The sequence below is a fragment of the Neophocaena asiaeorientalis genome, unplaced genomic scaffold, assembly GCF_003031525.2.
Source record: "Neophocaena asiaeorientalis asiaeorientalis breed wild unplaced genomic scaffold, Neophocaena_asiaeorientalis_V1.1 scaffold225, whole genome shotgun sequence".
NCBI lineage: Eukaryota > Metazoa > Chordata > Mammalia > Artiodactyla > Phocoenidae > Neophocaena > Neophocaena asiaeorientalis.
Window position 1 is genome coordinate 6,938,968 of NW_020172364.1, and position 20,719 is coordinate 6,959,686.

At 43.2% G+C, this 20,719-nt stretch overlaps 1 protein-coding gene across 3 annotated transcripts in view; it reads left to right on the forward strand.

Annotated features, from left to right (window-relative positions):
* LPP (LIM domain containing preferred translocation partner in lipoma) overlaps positions 1-20,719 on the forward strand; it is a 625,613-nt gene that overhangs the window by 125,565 nt on the left and 479,329 nt on the right. The window contains exon 4 of one of the 3 annotated variants that reach the window (XM_024767394.1): positions 711-759. The exons of the other annotated variants lie outside the window; for them this stretch is intronic. Coding sequence (XP_024623162.1) covers positions 747-759 — 13 coding nt within the window. The 5' untranslated portion in view covers positions 711-746. The remainder of the gene's footprint in view (positions 1-710; positions 760-20,719) is intronic. 3 annotated transcript variants of the gene reach the window in all.

The following is a 20,719-nucleotide window of genomic DNA, read 5'->3' on the forward strand; positions in this document are numbered from 1 at the left end:
TTGGGGTCCATTTCAGTATCTAACAACAGGTCGAGTTGGACCACGTGCTTATGGCATTATTTCTAGTCAAATGTCCTAATATCTATGATTTTATTTCTTGGTCAATTCTTTCTTCCTCCTGCTGCCACTTTTCCAAAGTCATAGGAGAGTTCCGTGTGTGAAAATAGTTGTTCTTTTTAGTTTTTGATTCTTGTACGTACCTGATGGGCAGTTAGTGATTTGAATTATATATACACTGTGATTGGGCATTTATGCATTGCTTGTTCCCTACCCCCAGCAACATTCAGTTTCTGGTTAGAAAGGAAAAAATAAAAATCTACCTTCCTTCATGTTTCTCTGCTTGATAACCTGGGTCTCAGGTTTGAGGCTCAGGTTTGAGGCTCAGGTTTGAGGCTCTGGTAAACTTCACTAGCAATATAGAGAGGTTCCTCTTCTGTTGTTTGACTTTTCCAGGGTTGAGTCAGTGACCTGTAAGGAGAGCTCAGAATGTCAAAGGCGGAGGGAACTTTAAGGACCCATCTGGCCAAATCTCAAGAGATGGAGATTTTGGGGTCAGGGAGGGAATATGATTTGTCTAAGCTTTTCGTGGCAGATCCTAGGCTAGAATTCTTTCTTCTGACTCCATAGTTGTACCTCTGTTTTAGGAGAGGGATCTCTGTATGTGAAGTATCCTTTCTCTTCCCACCATTTAAAGGGACATTATCTTTCAGGCAAAACCAATCCTGTTGTTAACGCACGGATGTGAGATGCCCTTGAAACGTAAGTGGATACCAGACTTATTCGTTCATTCCGTGAAGCATGGAATAGAGGACTCTGGCTGGCCTCTGCTCTCTGTGTTTATTAAGAGGCTGTGGATTCCCTTGCAGTTCTTCCTGTAAGAGATTACTTGACCCTGACATCACACTGTTTCCTCTTGCCCTTTTCTGATCCAATGAATTATAGGAAGCTAAGGATGAGTTCCTAGCTGGCTGTGTACTGTGCATAGTTGGGAACATTAATAAAGAGAAGACAGATGCAGGATTAATACGCAGGAGGACAGGTGAGTAATAGCCAACACAGTGAAATCTAGTTCAAGGCCTGCAGTTCCCAGTCTCTGTGCTACACAAGATTAATAGCAGCATCTCTCATTCTTTCAGATTTTCTCTCTGCCTTGTTCTTGTGGGACTGGGCTGGGGCTGAGAAGCAGCTAGAATGATCTTTGCCAAAACCAAACTAATGTTTTCATGAGATTTCCAGGTCCAGAGAAAAGAGTAGTAATTGTCTATCAGTTGGAAGATAACTTAGAGGCCACTGGGTCTAAACACTTACCTTGTACTTCATAATAATGACACACTGAGTGGAAATCATTTTACTGGGTCTGAGGTTCAAATCCTGGCTCTACTTTATTTGCTATGACTTTGGTGAAGGCATTACCTTCCTCTGAACCTTAGATTTTCCATCTATGAGATGCAAGGAGGAGGAGGAGGGTGAAATAGATTGGATGTCAAAGGTTCCCCAAATCCTGGTTTTCCTGAGTCTCTGATTTGCCTAAGGTCCTGTAGCAGGTTTGCAGCCAAGCTGAGTCTTAGATTCAGAGCTCTTTTCTCTGGATTGGAGCGCTTATCATTAAAACTTCCACCGTCTGTACTTTCTAAACCGTATGCTTATATCTTTCAGCCTTGTTTTATTAAGTGAAATTTTTCTCTCTCAGTTGGCAGATCCCTTTCTGTCAAGGGACTTGCCTAAGGCAGTAGTTATTAATTCGTCCCTGTGTGTGTGTGTGTGTGTGTGTGTGTTTGTGTGTGTGTGTGTGTGTAGTGGTAGGGGAGAGGATTACGGAATCTTTGGAAACTCAGATGAATCTATGAACTAGTTAGAAAATGCACATCTGCGTAGAATGTTGTCTACAATTTCAGGAGGTTTGTAAACCTTCTGAAGGCGATACATAGGTTCTAGGTTAAGCGAAATACTTTTTTCAGTGTGCGAAGTTTGAGATGACATTTGGGTAACACATTTCCTTTGCTGTTGGATTTCTCCCACAATTCACCTATTGTTTTGCTCTGAGTGTCAGACTCATTGGAGTGTGACTCTGGACATTTATGTTTCAAACTGTTGAGCGATGTTTTAATGTTGAAACTCTTATTCTGCTTGCTCTATTCATTTATTTACTCACTCACTCACTCAAAGGTACGTTTAACCCAGAATCTGTTAAGTGCTATCCATTTTAATACATCATTTCGTTTAATCTCATAAAATAGAAAATTATTTTTTCCCACTTTTCATATGTGGAAACTGAGCTCAGAGAGGTTGAGTAATTTGCCTAACGTCATACAGCAAATGAATCGCAAAGTTTGGATTCAAATTCAGATCTGCTTGAAAATATGTGAATACCTCCAGAGATAACACTGAATGTGAATAGGGACAATGAAACAATTCTATAAACGATAGAAATTCCCGGTAGAAAATGGCCAGTGGTCCCCTGAGGAATACAGTGAATGTGTGCTCTGGGAGTTCAGAGAGGGACAAGATCACATATCCTGAATCATTTATATGACAATTCATTAATTAAATGCCCTTCTGGTACTTTAAGGCAGAATAAGAAAAGCTGGGCAGTTGTATAAACTGCATTATAAATAACTCATGTTTTTCCTCTTCTTTCAAACTTCTATCAGGTTAGTGGTCTCAGACTCTCCATTTTTGTAAGTGAGTGCAGGAGGAGGCAGAGTGATTAGGGTCATAGAGCCCTAACCATACTGCAAGTTATCAACTGAATTGGAATTTGATGCTTTGGGGAATCCGTTGGTTGTTTTCTCCCTGTTATATTGAGCGTGAGATTTTTTTTTTTTTTGCGTTATGCGGGCCTCCCACTGTTGTGGCCTCTCCCGTTGCGGAGCACAGGCTCCGGACGCGCAGGCTCAGCAGCCATGGCTCACGGGCCCAGCCGCTCCGCGGCATGTGGGATCTTCCCAGACCGGGGCACAAACCCGTGTCCCCTGCATCGGCAGGCGGACTCTCAACCGCTGCGCCACCAGGGAAGCCCAGAGAGTGAGATTTTTTTACCAGAGATAGACTTCTGGCAGTGCACAGATCAGCACAAATGCAGATGTGAGCAGCTAGAATTTGGATCGTGCCAAGATGTAATGACTGCCACATGTGTGAATTTAATCTCAGTGCCTGGTGACCCACTGTGAGTCTGTGTGGGAGCCCTGGGAATGAAGGCCGGTGTTAGACATGGAAGAGGCCTTGGAGATTTTCAGGGGCAACAGCTTTGGATGGGAAGACGGAGGCCCCGAGAGGGGGCAGCAGAACAAGAACCAGGCTTCATACTGGCACCCTACAGTCATAGCTGCTTAAATTTTCTGTCTTCCATCGGCTCATGTTCATACTTGACCCTGGATTGGGAGCCTAGCATTATTAGCTGCATGACTTTGGATGCATTACTTGATTTCTTTGGGTCTCAGTTTTGTTGTCTGTAAAATGGAAATCACACCCTATTGGCAGGACTGTCGTGAGGGTAAGTGAAATACCATTGTGCTGTACAACACACAGAAGTATTATTGTCCACATGATTAAGAGTCCCCATCCTGTCCTAATGAGACAGGCACGCATGTCCTGCTCTTACAGATTCTGCTTCCTAACTTCATCTTGATACTTTGCAGGTCAAGTTGCTTCTCAGAGTTTGGTCTGAAGACCAGGAACAGCAGCATCACCTGGGAGCCTGTTAGAAATGCAGACCTCAGGCCCCACTCCAGACCTCCTAATCAGAATCTGCATTTTAATAAGATCCCCAGGTAGTTCCTAGGCTCATTAGAGTTTGCGAAGCATTGTTTCCGCTGGAGACCAATTCCAAGACTGTTGGCCACAGGCCTGCTGACACGGACTGAGTCTGAGCCAGCATTCCGTGACATGCCTTCCCCAAGCCTTAAGAGACAGGAGGGAGCCCTGTGAAGTCGCTCCCTGAGAGTAATGGAAGGCCGGGTTGCAGGAATCCAGCAGGCTTTATCTTTTCAACGCCCTTCATTTCCTCAGAAGTACTATTCACCAGGGGTCAGACTGGGATTGGATCCCAAGGCTTTGGGCTCCCAAAGTCTGTGTTCTTTTCATTAAACCACGATGTCTCAGTCAGGAGGAATGCTGGGCTGTGTGGATGATAGCTCTTCATTTCCACGCTTGCTGTTTTACTCTATTACTCAATTCCTAGAGGGGAAGAATTAAAAAAATTAAATTAAATTAAATTAAAAAGCTTGAATTGAAAGCCAGGATCCTGCAGCTTAATCAGTTATTTTCATTTTTTAATGAGGGAGACTATTGTGAAATAAGTAATTATTAATTACTTAAAACTAATGAAATATTTTAGTTTCCTTGCTAAAAAAGCATATGGAAGCTAAAAGAAAGCATATGGGTGTTTTTCCGGAAGCATATTGGTGAATGGACAAATTACAGTGGTGCCAATATGCCTTTGCTGTCTGGCTGGGGCCATCACTGTGTGTGCTGGCATCTGAGTCCTCTTGTGTTTAAAGGGATTATTTAAAATTCCCATCTGATGTGTGCCTTGGGTTGCCTCTGGAGTTGCACAGCTCTACCTCGTGAATCTTTCTGCCATGTTTCACTCTGACATTACTGGTGGAGTGTCACTCAGTATGCAACCTTTGCAGTCGAGGGCTACCATGCTCTTCCTTTCCAGATGTTTCTCTCCCTCTGCAGTAGACGGAACGGACCTGCCTAGCCGATGGCTAGGTATTGAGACTTTGTCCATCTCTCAGTTTACCACGGCATCCTTTCAGACTGCAGCACTGGACCTCGTTGCTCCACTGGGGACTGTGTGTGAGACTCTGGGCCCCCACTGGTGTCTGCACTGCAGACTTCTCCCTTGTAAATATCTGATTTGCAGTCCATGCCCTTTGCTCCTCCTCTTCTTTTCTTTATGTCTCTTCTCTCTTGCTGTGTGTTTAGTCGATCTGGTGAATAGCTTGATGGATTTGGAGGTGGTTGAAGCTCTTTTGGCTGCTCTGGGGATTGCACGCATCCAGGCTTGTGATGATCAGAGGCAGCATGATATGTTTGAGAAGGTACTTAGCCGAGTGTCAGAAAACCGAGGTGCAGACCAGCCTAACTTGAGAAGCATTTACTTAGCACTTACTGAGAAAGGTGGCTCGCTAAGACATCGAAGGAGGGAGCTGGCAGGTGTGTGGAGGTGAGTTTGATTCAGGGCCAGCCAGGACTCAGTGTGGTTGTGTGGGCTCAGAAATTATACTTCGTGAGTGAGAGAGTGTGGGAGCTCTTTCTACGGGAGGTTTCATATAAAACCAGGGACTGGAATTGACTTTGAAGGATGATTGAATGGACTTCGATGGGATATTACAGGGACTTCAGAGGAAATCTCTGGCAGGCAAGAATCAGCTTGAGGCAAGTCCCAGAAGCAGGTGAGTACCAGCCCTGCCCGGAGAACTGGGCACAGATGACAGAAATGTGTAGTTGAGAGAAATCACTTCTTCTCTGGTGGACCTCAGTCTCCTCGATAGCAAAGCATGACCTTTGGACAATTTGGTTCTCAAGAAGCCTCAAGAACTCCAACTGGAATTCTTCAAGATCTCCTATCCCACAGCCAGAGAAGCCATTCAGCTAAAGGCTGGTAGCTGACAGTGGCAATGGAGCAGGTCTCAGAACCCAAGTGTCCTGTTTCCTGTTTCACTGCTCTTACTGTGACCCCACAGAGCACGATGGTGCTGAGTGGGTGGGGTGACCATTATTATTCTATCCTTTAATGTGTGAAACACAGAATTTTAAAATAATCTAAGACATAAAACAGACAAGGTCTTTAACCATCTTACAGACCTGATGACCCTTCCACTGGAGAGGGTCCACTCTTGTAAAATGCTACCTTTGGGCTTTGCTTTCCTGTCTGAGGGACCAGCACACGTTCCTCCCCCTGAGGAGGCCTCTCTCTCCACCCCTTGGCTCAGAAGTATAGTCTTCGAATTGGACTTTGTTTTATAACTGACTTTATTTTGTACTGCCATCTTTTTGTATTTCCTCTTATCTCCCCTCACCAATATGCATATAATATGAGTTCTGAATCTAAGGACTACTTCATTCTGCTTTTCTGAATTTCCTTTAGCTCCTGGCACAGTGCCTTCTGTATCGTGCTCAATAAACACACAACTGTGTTCTTCAACGGTTTCCCCCTCTGTTGCTTGTTTTTAAGATGGATATGACACTTAGAGATTCATAGAATTTCAGAACGGGAAAGGAACTTAAAAACTCTCTGTCTAGTCGAGCCCCCTCCCGGGGAAGAAATGGCTTACCCTACTTTGCCTGCCCAATTAGTGGCAGGTCTGAGAATGGCGCCCCCATATGACCAAGCAGGAGAGGGATGGCTGGAACCTGAGCTCTCGCTCACCACTCGGCAAGCCTTGGCTGGGTTCCTTCTTTCTATGGAGAATGTTGGGAATAAAGGTGGTACACGTGACGCTGTTGCCGTATGAAACAGATGGAAGCAAACAGACGTTTACTGGGTGTCTACTGTGACGTACTATGTGACAGGCCCGTGGCGGGTGCTTTCACATCGTTCAGCTCGGTCAATCGTCATAATCTAGAATTCCCACCCCTACATGCGGGAGAGAGATTGAAACAGGACATTTAGCCAGAGCCCTTCCCTGTAAGCTCCGAAGAGTGCACGGTAGTGGATAGGTTTTTGCGTCCTAGAGTGTGGGCAGAGGGCTCTGCAGAGTGGTACTCTTGGCTGTTCTAAGGGGAACTGATGGGGGAGACCAATGAAAGCGAGCGGAGGTGGTGATCACAATTGCTGTGGGAGGACCTATACTCCCCCGAATATAAGAGAGGACTCAGCTCTCCCCCTCTCTCCTCCACACGTGCATCCCTGAGTCTTTGGAGAACTGAGACAAGAATGCCTCACACTCGGGGGTTGGTTGTATTGGCTCCTACTTGCTCTGGTTACGTCTTACTCCCGCCTCTCCCCTAGCCTCCAGCCCCACTGCGTCTATTTTTCTCCCTTCTATTCATTCGCCTTCTCCCCCTCCCTCCCTCTCCTGAGTTAACCCTGGGTGGCCTCAGGTTCTGAAGGCTCTCCAATGGCAGAGTCTCCTGTGCTGGACTGTGAAAATGCTGGCAGGGAAGACGGTACCCAAATCTGTTAAATACACAGTAAAAATAGCTTCTGATCTATGGGACTCGGTATTAAGCAAGATGCTATTAACGAGGTCTGAGTGCTGTGCTGAAATGCGGCAGCGGCACATGCGTCTTGGCTGCCTTTCCTCCCTACCTCTGGCAGCTTGCGAGCAGTGTTGCCATGACACTCCTTGGGCTCTGTTTAGATCAGCTATTTTCTGAAGGAGACCCTGACCTTCCCCACAGTAGAAACGGTTGATGTGGCCATGTCAGTGCCTCTCCAGGAGGCCTGGGACTGGTGGGCCCCCAGTTATGACTTGGAAACTGTTGGAAGCTGTAGGTCAGGTCACAGACGTTGAACATTTAGGAGCAAGAGGCCTGTTAACTATCCTCTAGTCTCCTTTGATGAGTGAGGGTACTGAGGCCCACTGAGTGGAAGTGACTTGCTCAAGGTCGCAGAGTGAAGTAGGGACAAAGCTGGGACAGGAACTCAGGTCTCTTGATTCTCGGTGCTCTAATGTTCCAACTGTGCCACCCTTATGCCTGCCTCAGGGCCCTTTTCAGCCCAGATGGCTGTGGATGGAGATGAGCCAGACCCGGGGATATGGCTTCCCTAGGAATGGGCAGAGGAGGTGAAGAGAGAGGGGGAAGCTCAGTGCAGAGGGAGGAATGAGGAAAGGAGGGGGGTTACGGATAGAGTGGGGGCGATAAGAGGCCAGTGTAAACGCCCGAGGGGCTCCTCAGCAAGGCCCATCCGAAGAGACTCTTTTCTGTCAGGTTCCACAGGTTGGTCCACTGAGAAGTAGATGCTTACAGGGGCAGGGGAATAATTAGGTCACGTTCTCTATTGCTCTGAACACTTTCCTCACCTCATGTTACACCTCATATAAAACTACCATTAAAAGCCATTGTCAGCACCACCCTTTTTGGGATAGTTTATTATATAGTGTTAAGTATTCTTCAGGAAGTTCATATGTGAAATGCTGTCTCCTTCACAAGATTACAGGGTCTTGGGGACAGAAATTATGTCTTTGCTGGACCTTCCTCCCTTCCTTTTTCCTCCCTCCTTCTCTTCCTCCTTCCTTCCCCTGCCCGCCTTCAATCATGGCACCTGGCAGAGACTGAAATCACATACAATGAGCATCCAGGAAGTTTTTGTTGAGTTGAACTTAGTTGAATTTGGATGACCTCTTAACATTTTTATTAATGGATGGTGAAAATTGGCAAATAAAAGTTTGGGGGAATAGTGTTCTGACCAATTAGGATTCAGTGAGATTTCTTGTACACTCTTAGTTAATCTTCATGAAAGCCAGTACACTGTCCAGTATTATCCTTATTTTACAATGAAGAAACAAAAGCCAAGTGACCTGCTCCAATTCACTTCAAGGAGTAAATGGTGAGGTTTGATTTGCATCTAGATCTCCTGTCTTCAAATGTTATAATGTTACTTCTACGCTTCCCCAGTACTGTGGAAGAGCAGTTGTTCCACAGACAGTGGTTCACCCTTCTATCGAGGAGTCTCCAACCTTTGAAGGTTGTAGCCTACCCCCTTAAGAGTTTGGAAAAGTAAGTATGAGTCCTCAGATTGAAACAGTGACTAATTATGGTTTAGACAACCTTAGGCTGCTTTTTTTTTTTTTTTCAGCAAGCCGAGGGAAAAATAGTGCATTTCTATATTCTTTAATCTGCTTAGTTTGAAAGAAACTTTGAAATGGTGTGTAAGACTCTTTGAACTTTTAATACGTTTGGATACATCCAGAATATGGGGATAAAAAGGCCTTCTGCCCTAAATGAATTGACTAATTTAGCTAAAAACAAAATTAGAGCACTTTTTTTGGTTACGAATGAAGGACGCAAGAATTTTTTGATGCTGCAGCTAAAGCCTGGGTTTTGGTTGATATTCATGTTTTGTAGGTTTTTCTCAATATTTGTCATATACATTAAATGATATCCATTATGCCTCCTAACTCTCATAGGTTTTGGAGGCATTTGGTTGATAGCATCCTGCATCCTTTCTGAAAAAACATAAATGTGGAGCAGTCTTCCTTTTTTATGTATGTGCTTTGGAAGACCACCGTTGTCTAATTTAAATTTGAGTACAGAGGCAAAGCTTATCTGTAGTGAGCATAATATCTTGATATATATAGATCTCATGTTTCCTTTTTGTGTCTAACTTTCAAGGTGTTTAAATAGAATGATTTGAATAATAATGGTATAATGTCCAGAGAGAAAGTTGAATACATAAAATAAATATGCGTGGAATCTATTTCTGTAGTGTGTGTGTGTGTGTGTGTGTGTGATTAGCTCAGTCTTTTTATAAAGTTGTCTATACTTTGAAAGTACATAATAACTTTGAAATTACCAGAGAAAATTGAAATCAAAACTTGGATGTTGAAGGGGATGAATATCTTATCTTTTGTTTTAGAGCTGCAGGTAAAGTGAAAGGTTAGAAGAGTGTATTGTGTGGTGTTAGATGGAAACTGAACATTGTCTTTATATTTTCTTTGCGAAGAAAGCTTGGCTTGGGAATCTGAGTATTCTTGCAAACTTTCTAAATTTCTTCAGCCCCCACTGATGCCCATACTTTGCTTAATTTGATTGAATTAGTTTACACTGAGCTATGGCTTAGAAAACGTGTTATTTATTATAAGCAATGCACATGCACACTAAATAAATAAAGGAAAGGAAAAAAAAGAAGCAGCACTTTGCACTCTTCTTGCATGTGTGAAGCAGTCTGCCTTGCTTTAGAATTGCATGTGTGTGTCTCTTTAAATAGACTGGGAACACCTTGAAGACAAGAGAAATGTTTTATGCATGTTTGTGACAATGATTTTGTGAACTCAAGTGCAGTAGATCAAAACAACTTTGCTAACGTCCTTTCCTTGGAGTTGATAGGCTTGTTCAGAATTTCTTAGAAGTCATCCTATTACTTTTGAAATTCCTCTGCTTCATATACTTTCTGTGGAATGAAGAAATGTTGTCCATCTGCCTACTTGCAAGAAAAATGGATAGTTAAATAGTGCAATATAGCCTGTTTACATACTGGCCCAAACTGTCACTGTAAGAAAAGGTTGCGTATATTCTAAAATGTCACAGAGCTAGGAAAAATATACACATGTAATATATAGAGTGAATATATATGTACATATATATATGTATATATATGATCATATATATATGATCTGTTCCTTGTCACAATATTTAACCCAATGTGCTATTTACAGTAATGAATCCAAATGTCAGTTTTAAAAATATGAAGTGTCAAAGTGTTCCCACGTTGTGGGAAAGTTTGATGTGACAGTTTGTTAATCATATGACTATTATATCAAACGTGTCTCAGTGTTTTTTGCTCAGTTCTCTTTCTTGTAGGCTCCTTGCACTTTTTCAATGAATTCCCAGTTCAAGTTACTAACCCAAGGAACACATCTGGGTTACGTGTCTCCCACAGCTCACACAAATGCTGCTATGTTTTCCTTTACTTACAATTGAATGGATTTAACATTTCAGAGTAGTTTGACTTTTGTGCCTGACACATTTATGTATAGAAGCTAAAAGAAAAAGAAAATTCCTCTACTGTAATTTTGTTGTTTTCACTGCAAAACCATCACATGAAACCTTGATAGAATGGATGTTTTGTGTTTCTCCAAGCTGGGTTTCCCAAGGTTTAATTTAGATGTCCTTACTCTTTGACCTTGGGCACATTTTTGAATTTTACTTGGCACATTGATCATACCAACTTCTTCATCTTAATAAAAGGGCAGAATCCTAGAACATAAATATTTTATGCTTGGGAAAAGGCAGCATGGTTTCCTTCGGAAGGATTTGTGGCTATGCTACTTACTAGCTCTGGATGCAAGGACCACACTCAATCTCTGGGCCTCAGTTTCCTCTGAAGAATTGTTAAGGTTGAAATTAGATTAGATCAGTGAATTTTTAAACTTATACCTTCAAGGAGCCCAGAGTTCTGGGTGGACGTACAGCCTCAGATGATGGGGCGCGGGGAGAGTGGCGAGGACTCTGGGCCCTTCTGCCTGAGCAGCTCACTCTTAGATCTGTTTAAATTTAGTTTTATATACTATTTCATTTAAATAAAAGGCTCCACTGCTTAAGCGACCAACTTGCTTACCTGTTGGCAGCCACTCTGCTCTGCGGTGTAAAGTCAGTGTTCTCTGATTCTGCGGCTCATCTCCTGAGAGGTATCAGTTGGCAGTCACTCCAGCAGATCTCGGCTAATCTGGCCTCAGGTTCTGCCTGTGCATCCATGTGGCCTCTGTGGAAGTTCTTTCAATGGCAAAGGATTCTCCATGGTGAGATTTGAGGGAAGGGCCACTAACTGAGGGCCCATCTGTGTCTGAGTCTAATCCTTGCAGCTTTTTAGTCTTAATAAACTTACTTTCCAATTTGGCAGATTTTTACATCATCAAAGACTGTTGTTTAGAACAAGTACAGACAGAGGAAGATATAGAAGCTTTGGCAGGTATTTAATCTGCTTTTGGTTGAGGATATGAATGTTACTCCTTAAGCTGGAGCATTTCAGCCAATTTGGGGAGGAGATTGAACGCCCACAACGTGAAATTTTACTTCACCCATTATTTTTTCCTTCCCTTCACCCCATATACTACCACCTTGGTCCACTCTGCAGGACATATTCCTGTGTATATTCCCCAGAATGATGGGGCAGGTGAATTGAAAAGTTGTGAATTACAAATCAAGGAAAAGACTGTAAGAATGACAAATGATCGAGGGATATGATGTAGCAAGACTTTAGAAAAGCCTTTAAGTATGAACATAATAAAATCAAATTGGAGAAAATATTTCTCATAGATTAAAAAAAGTGTCCTAAAAATGGGAGAGAGGATGAATGTCTATTTTGCTAGACATTCAGAAGCATCATTTTCAAAGTTCCTCAGGGATCAAGTTCGGGGATTAGTTTAACTCTCCTAATATCTGGAATTGTGAAGGGAGAGAATGGTCAAGTGTACAGTTTTTTTTTTGTTTTTTTTTTTTTTGCTTTACACGGGCCTCTCACTGTTCGGGCCTCTCCCGTTGCGGAGCACAGGCTCCGGACACGCAGTTTCAACGGCCATGGCTCACGGGCCCAGCCGCTCCGCAGCATGTGGGACCTTCCCGGACCGGGGCACGAACCCGCATCCCCTGCATCGGCAGGCGGACTCGCAACCACTGCGCCACCAGGGAAGCCCAAGTGTACAGTTTTGTCATGACAGTTCCTTATAGTGAAATGGCCCTTTGGTAACGGATCTCATCTAAACGGTGGAAGCCCAGAAGCAGTAGCTGAGTGCCAAGACAGGATGTTCTTTTATTGAGTCACATATCAGCCATTGGGGATGCACCTGGGCTTATTGGGCTGGGGGGGAAGGGATGACCCAAAATACATGTATAGGATAATTAGAAAAAAACCAGGAGTGGTTCCTGACTTGTTCCTTAAACTGGTGAGATGAGGCAAAATGTTCTAAACCAATGTCACACTCTAGACATCCAGCTTTCATTGGAACAGGAAGCATTTTGTGTATAGTTTTGGTCGAAGTGGAATAGTATAAAGGATTGTTTGGATAGAGGGGATGACATGGGGACAAACCAAAAGGTACAGCCCAGGACTTGAACTCAGGTAGTCTGTCCCCAGCAGCTGCTCTCTTAACCACTAAGCTACGTTGTCTGCATACTGTGGGTGTAATTCTACATGCCTTTTCTACCTCCCAGCATGTCATGAGGCTGAAACAAGATGATACGTGTGAAAGTATTAGGAAAGGGGTGAACCAACAGGTGAAGGTGAGACAGCACACAAATTACTATAAAGTAGAAAGTAGAAACTTGCTGAGAAAGTTCAGAGAAGAGAAAAGAATGATCACTTCCAGCTGGGGTGGAGGGCAGGGGATTAAGGAGGGCTTCTTGGGGAAAGTGTCACTTGGGTTGGCCTTGAGCGGGATTTTGATAAAGGGGGAGGCTCTCTGAGCAAATGGAATGAACAATGGGATAGAGTCATCGAAGTGCAGGGTGGTGAAAAAGAAGGCGTTAGTTCATCAAATGCTGATGAGTTTAGCAGATTCTTTCCAAAACAGTGTGCACTGAGGAATGGGGAAGGGAAGGGGTGTGTGGAGGAAGGGAAGGACATGGTGAGTAAGGTAATGAATGGGAAGATGAAAAAGCATAACCAAAAACTGCCGTCTTGGGCTTCCCTGGTGGCGCAGTGGTTGAGAGTCCGCCTGCCGATGCAGGGTACGCGGGTTCGTGTCCCAGTCCGGGAGGATCCCACATGCCGCGGAGCGGCTGGGCCCGTGAGCCATGGCTGCTGAGCCTGCGCGTCCGGAGCCTGTGCTCCGCAACGGGAGAGGCCACAACGGTGAGAGGCCCGCATACCGCAAAAAAAACCCAAAAAACAACAACAAAAAAACTACCGTCTTCATCATCTTTCTGGGAGTCAACTCTAGGCAAATAGATGATCCCTGCCTCATGTAGATCATGCTTTGACTCAATTTATTTTCTTGTGCGTGGTCCATAAATCCTAGTCCAAGGAGATACCAGTCTAAGAAGATGTGTCCCCCATAAGCCTGGAGAATGCAGCATGCTCTGGCGCCCTCTTAGGTATTGACAATGTATGTTAGCTTGTTAAATCTTCCAGGAAGCCCTGTGGGACAGCCGTCAGCTTACTTTCAGTTGACTCTGGAACGTGGTTTTTCCCTTTGAGCAACCCTAGTTAACATCCCCGAGTAGATAAGACTCCCAGAGACCTCCAGCCCACCAGCTGGACTGATCTGTGTCTGCTGTCCAACAGATCCTCTGAGAGGAGAAGCAGATCCACTCTCAGGGCAGCCCGAAGTCCCATTCTGAAAGAAGAAGTTGCACAGAGCACTTTTGCCTGTAGAAATGGTTATGTGTCATTTAGAAAGAAAGCTGTGCTCAAGATAACCTTGAGAACCTGCAACCCCTCTGAAAAAGTAAGAGTGAGAAGCAGGAAGTGAAGGAGCCCTAGGTCTTGGAATGTGTCTGAGTGCAATAGATCGCAACCACAGGACCACCCCCAGCAGGCTGCCCTGTGAACATTTATGAGAAAACATCCTTCAAGTCAGGAGCTTGCCAGCCAGCCCCGGAGACGGCAAGGAGCCTAGCTCACTCTCAGGTGCTGCATTGTCCTGAAAGGGGAAGAAAGGCAGTGGACTGTGTTGAGTGTCTCCTCCTTCCCACACACCACATTCAGAGTCGTCATGTTAACACCTTCTCACTTAATCCCCTCAACAATCCCACTAGGTTAGGATTATTAATCTCTTCCTGTATAGATGAGGACACCGAATCCAGGGTGTCTCAGTGCTGCTGAATAGATCACGTTGTTTTATATCTTGGACCTTGACCATGTTCCTTTCCATCCTTGTCTGCCTGGTGAACTTGTGTTTCCCCAGGTTGTAAAAGAGCTTCTCCTCTAAAGACCTTCTGAACCCCGTGGGACCTCCTGTCCTGAACTGCATGGTGCTCTTGTTGCTTAGGGCCACATGCTTTCTCTCAAGATTCAGACTTGGGGCCTGAGTGATTCTAGAGCTGCCCTGCTCTGCCTACATTCAGCTTTCTCTACTGTGTGATTTCAGCGTAACTTCACTCAGACCCCGTCCTTCACAGGATACTTCTTTTCCAGCCCAGAGTTCTGGGGCCTTCTTCGCTGACATATTGAGTTTTCTGGGTTCTGGGCCTCTGAATTTTTAATGTCACCCCACCTCCATCCCACCCTTCCTGGAACCTACCTGTTACCTTCTTGTTATTTGCTCAGGTCTGATCTTAACTTTCAAGTGCCACTTGTCAAACTTGCTGTGCATTGCAATCACCTGGGGAATTTCACCCTCAGAGGCTATGGTCCTGGAGGTCTGAGAACACAGCGTGGGAGAATTTGTATTTCTAACAAGCTCCCGGATGATTCTGAAACTGTCAGTTTGTGGGCTCACTTTGATTAATACACCTTTAAAGTACAGTTCAAGACCCCTGTTTTCCAGGAAATTTAACTATCTTTACGCAAAGTGGTTTCTTTCTTCCTTTCTCTCTCTTTTTCTTTCCTTCTTTCATATTCTAATGGAACTCACCTAGGCCCTATCTGATTTAGATAACTTCTCATTTATGTAAGTCTCTGGGGCTTCATTATCAACTTCTTGTGTCTGCTTAAATGCTTTAGATAAGAGAGACAACATTGAATAAATGAACATAAGTCCGTAAGTCTGGATGGAGAATCTCGAATCCTGAATTCACAGGTTGTCATAGCTGCTTATGAGCTGTGTGTTTTGGGGCAAATCACATCTTGTAGCGTTGAGTTTTCTCATCTCTAAAATAAGGATTCCATTTCCTCCTGCTGCAGAAGCTCACGGAAAACATCAAATGAGAGAGTGGGTATGTAAAGTGTGGTGCAAATGCAAGGATGTTCACAGTAAATTGTTGCTGGTGTTTTGTTTGTTTCGTGCAGTTGACTCATTGACTTTATCATTAATGATGAGGCATGAAGGAAATGCTGTTGGTTTTTGATGAGGTGTGGAGTGGAGGGTGGGGCTGAAGTGATGCTGAGATTTCAGGAAAGTTCTTTTCAGTTTCTGGAAATGATTCTCACACGGACACTGACAGTTATAAGCCCGTGCTCAGGTCAGAAAAGCAACGTGCCTTTCTGTTGAACTTTCAGGTAGGCCATAATGATTATGAAAATTGTGTTCATCTTATGAACTTCTCACTTAAACTTGAGAAGAATGATGAAATATTCATAGTGGTTGTCACTTACAGGGGTTTGTAGGGTGACTGCTAGTGGCCAAGTTTATAAATCCTTAAGTTTCTGTTTTCTGTAACAAGAATACCTAAAACAGGAAGTGTCCTCTTCTAGGTTTTCTTAAGATAGCATATGCATTCCTTAAGTACCTACAGTGCAAAGTCTAGATCAGGCACTGAGGAATAAAAATGTGGTGGGATGTGTAATTTCTTCTTTCACAGAGTTTACAGTCCAGTGGGAGACACAGACACATGCACCACTAGCTGTTTCACAAAGCCAAACCACCTAGGTGATGACAAAGGAGAGGTACACAGGTGGCATGCTGTGGGAACCCGGAGGAGGGGCTCCTGAAGGAGGTAGTGTGTGAGCGTGCCTTGAAGAACTGAAAGGATTTCAGCAAACCAACTTTAGGTTGGAGCAAGCCAGATGAAGAGACACTGTTAGTACTCCAGGCATTTCCTATAGTGTTTTATAGCCAAGGTTATGGGAGAAGTATTGATGCACAGAAACAGAAGATCTTCTTTGAAGATCCCCTTCTGATATTCTGGTCCATCTGACTGTGCTTATTTTATTTCCTTTAGTATATCTGTCCCCTCCTTCTTAACAGGATATTCCTTTTTGCCACTTCCTCGCTGGTGTTTTCTTTACTGGTCCTTAGCCTCTCTTGCCTGCAAAGTTGGCTCACCCTTGCTACCATATCATCATACTCCTTTGGACCACCTCTTTCTCTGTTCCCCAACTATTTAAAGACCCCCTTTCATCCTCACTCTTGTTTTGATTTGCAGCATTAACGATTGCCTTTTAAAAATGTCCCTGTATTGATTAGATTGACGCGTTCACACTGATTTTTCTCTTCTCCAGGCTCTGGATCGCCAAGCCTGTAACACCAAGTCTAGGTGGTACTTATATGCGTATAGTGCCTGTTGTGGCCAAGAGGAGATAAGGTCACAGTGAAAGGAAACAGGTTGTTAAAATCTGTTGGAAGAAGCATCAGGTGCCAGACTTGTCTGGGAGCTAAGTGTAGATTGACTTTACATTCTGTGGCCCGCGTGTCAGAAGCCTTTGATGTTTAGAGCCTTGCATTTTGATACTTACAATCATGTCATATAAGTTTATATCAACTAAATCCACTGAATTGATGGTGAATCAATTTCACTATCCGCTACATTATTAATTCCAAGTGGGAAAATTCATTAGGGCTCAAATTTTGTTTGAAGCCCAACTGTTTCTTAAATTATTATTACAATTATTATCTATTTATTTTTTTACAACTGATGGGAAGGGAAATTTAACAGCTGTGTGATTAGCAGGGCATGAAATTAAAAATGTTTTGCACAGAATCAAGAGGTTGTTTACTACAGAATTCCTCATCTGAGAATTAAGTAGCATTAAGATTGGCCACAAGATGCTCTCTTTCATCATTTAAGTTTGATTTTTCACATCCAGTTCTTTGCTAAAAGGCCTTTCCCCTTTTCTGGAAGGAAAATACTGACCAGGTCATCACAGAGCATCTCTAACATTAGCAGTCAAGGTAACAACCCCATTTCTTTCGCTCATAAAATAACAGTGCAAGGAAAAAGAGGTTCAGGCTCACTGCTCTCAGCAACGAATGAGTAAGTTCCAGTTTGAGGAAGTCAGGTAAATTAGAAAAAGCTACAGCTTGAAAGTGGCTTAAGTCTTTTCCTTTCAAACTGCGCAGGTAGAGACGTCTAGAATGTGATGTTTATCCTTAAAGTTTCCTTTACCGGTATGCTGATACTTCTTGGGTCCTTTGCAAAAGTACCTCCTTTGACTGGGTTCTAGAGAGTACCACCTCCCTCTTCCGTTGTGCAGGATGTGGATAGTCTTTTGTAGAAGCAGGAGAGCATGGTGGTCAAGCACGTTAGCTGGAGTCTCTTTGCTGAAGTGTGAAGCCAGCTCTTCTATTTGCTTGGGCAAGTTGTGTGAACTCTCTTTGCCTCATCCCCTTATCGAATGGAGGTAAAAACAGTACCTACCTCCAAGGTTGCTTTGAAGATTAAGAGAGTTAATACCTGGAAAATGTTTAAGGCTCTACCTGACTCATAGCCTGTGCTCAGTTAATGTTAGCTGCCTTCATTTTTATAAGGCAATGTACTGTTCTGTGTGTGAAGGTGTTTAGTACACATGCCACACGGACTTGCTTCACTTCTAGTCTGGGATCCTTCATCTATCCTTGTTGTTTTATCTTTAATAGAATCATCCCTGTAAGATAATTATTTATATACTTGTCTTAAGTCTTTGTTTAGACAGGTTTTATCTTTATATTTGATGAATTCAACAAGACCCAGTCTTTGCCCTTAAGGGACTTTTTGAAGGGGAAATTGGGGTTGATGAAAGTTCGTGCAGATAACTCTTATTGGAGATAGACTAGAGATCGCACCAATGAGAGTTAAGATATTTGAATAGTATTCCTAAATATTAAGAGGTCTAGTTAAGGAATCTGTGGTCCTTAGAGGAGAGAGACATTAACTTTGGTTGGGGTTGAATGCAATTGTGGAGAAAATGAAGGAAGTCTTCCTGGAGGAGGAGGGATTTGATCTGGGACCTGAATGCCAGGTAGAATTTGACCTGACCGAAAAGAGGAAAAGAATTCCCAGGCTAAGTGAAGCGTGTGAACTGCACTTGGTTTTCTCACGTTTTCCTCGTGCTGCCCTCTGGCCACTATCCAGGCCCTTTGGAGAGCTGTTATTGCAGGTGGGACCTCAGTTGGAAAGCCAGTGAGTGTGTGAGTGAGGCTTTCATAGTCCCCAGGTCCTGTATAAAAAATGGATGAAGGAGCCATTCTAAAGAATATCTTTTAAAGGGGGTGTAAGAGAGGTACATTCTAATGAATGTCTTTTAAAGGTGGTGTAAGAGAGGAAGAATGGGAGGGACAAAGGCAGGAAATGTTGGATGTTTTAGAGGGATTATAATGAAGGCCAACTGGGTGCTCTTTGTGTTTTCTCAGATCACTTTTAGGGGAGATGTAGGTGCTTTTGCATATATATATATATATCTCAAAGTGTCACTTTTTTCTCCTTGTCTCTTCTTTTTTTTTTTAAAGAACCAGTATTAACATCACTCAATCCTCTGCCCTTAAAAATAAATCTGGGCGGGAAGTATGAGTATTTCCTGGAATACGTTATACGCTGGGCAATAGATCTGGGTATTTAAATGCCTTTCCTGTAGAGGAAGGTCACTATGCGTCAGCATGCTACCAGCAGCCCTGTGGGAGGTCGGTGAGTGTGTTTCAGCACTGTGGCTGCTCTCCATCAGCTCTCCGCCGTGGCAGGCTGGCTTTAAACTTACACTTTTAGCAAGATGAGGCCCCATAATGTGAGCTGGCCAAACATGACATGGCATGGTTGCAAAATAACGAGACTGGAGTTTTAGCCAACACCCTGGAACATGTAGATGCAAGTAGCACGCCTTGTGGGGGTACCATTCCAGCACAGGGAGCACCTGGTCCTAAGTTGCTTCCACTGCTCAAAGCATCCTTGGAATCGCCTTCAGAGATACTGATGAGCCACACTAAAAAGTCATAGAAGCATGAAATGTGAGACCACAAAATCCACTAACCCCATTCTGAATGGGAGAAAACTGAGGCCCTGAGACAAATATTGATGTGTACAGTGGGGTCTTTCCTTTAGATGGGGAAACATCCCTTCTCAATTACCTTGTTAGCTCTCTCTGCTTATTTTCTCATTGTTTCTCTGCCTTAAGGAAAATTGATTCTGTGTTAAGCCTATGAATAATTAGAAAAAAATAGAGAGAGAAGGAGAGAGGGAAAAAAGTTCCCTTTAGCATTGCCTAACGTTACAGAGTGTATCTGTAGCACAGGGAAAACCCAGCCCTCCTGGCATGAGATTCCTTCTATATTTACAAGAAAGTTTCAAGACAGAAATCACTTTATCAGAGTTTCTAGTTGGTTATAGTTACATCTATTGTAAAATCTGGTGTACATAAAGATAGAGTTAAACATACAAGTTCCTAATTGAATTGTAGACCTTACCTTTCAGGGGTAGGGATTTTGTCAGGGATAAAGCTTTGTCCTTGTCATGGTCCATTGGCAACATTTCCTAAAGTGTGCTCCGTGGTATACTAGCTCTACAAATGGCCAAATCAGGTTGGGAATCAGTTGCTTTTATTGCAATCTCCATTTTGGAGATTCTTCATGTACCTTTAGCAAGATTAACTCTGAGAAGACCTATAGGTAAAAACCAGTAACCACACCATTCCTTTCTGTAATGTGAAATTCAGGCTTTGTCAAACTTATTTTATCACAGAACCATTTTGTGGATGATTTCCCAGACTTGTGTTCTGTGGAACATTCTTTGGATAGCATGACTTTATTGTTAAAATTCTTAAGGTTCACATCTGTCATCTTGTAATAATCTTGTGTGAAATATAAAGTCATCTGGGCTAAACTATAGACCTTCACCTGCCCTCCCTTCTCCATAGGAGAAATTACAGGTTTATTTCAGGATCAAACACTTTTCAAATGAAATGTTGTTAGGAGAAAAACAACAACAACAACCCTTTTAGAGCCTAATAATTGCAGAAAGAAGACGGTATTATACGAGCCAAACCCAGTTTTGTGAATTAGGGCTTTAACTTGGAGAGTTGTTCCTGAAAATAGGTTGTTTTTAAGCAAAACGTTTATGGCTTTTGGTGGGGGACTTTTTCACCATCAAAGGCACGAATATGGGTACTTTTAAACTGACATGTTTCTTGCATTCAAAACCAGGGCTTGTGGAGGAAACAATACTTTCTTTAACTTTTCTGAAACAGTTGGCTTGACCATCATGGCATTTTTTTTTGTTTATTTGGGATATTAGCTTTTTTTTTTTTTTTTTTTTTTTTTTT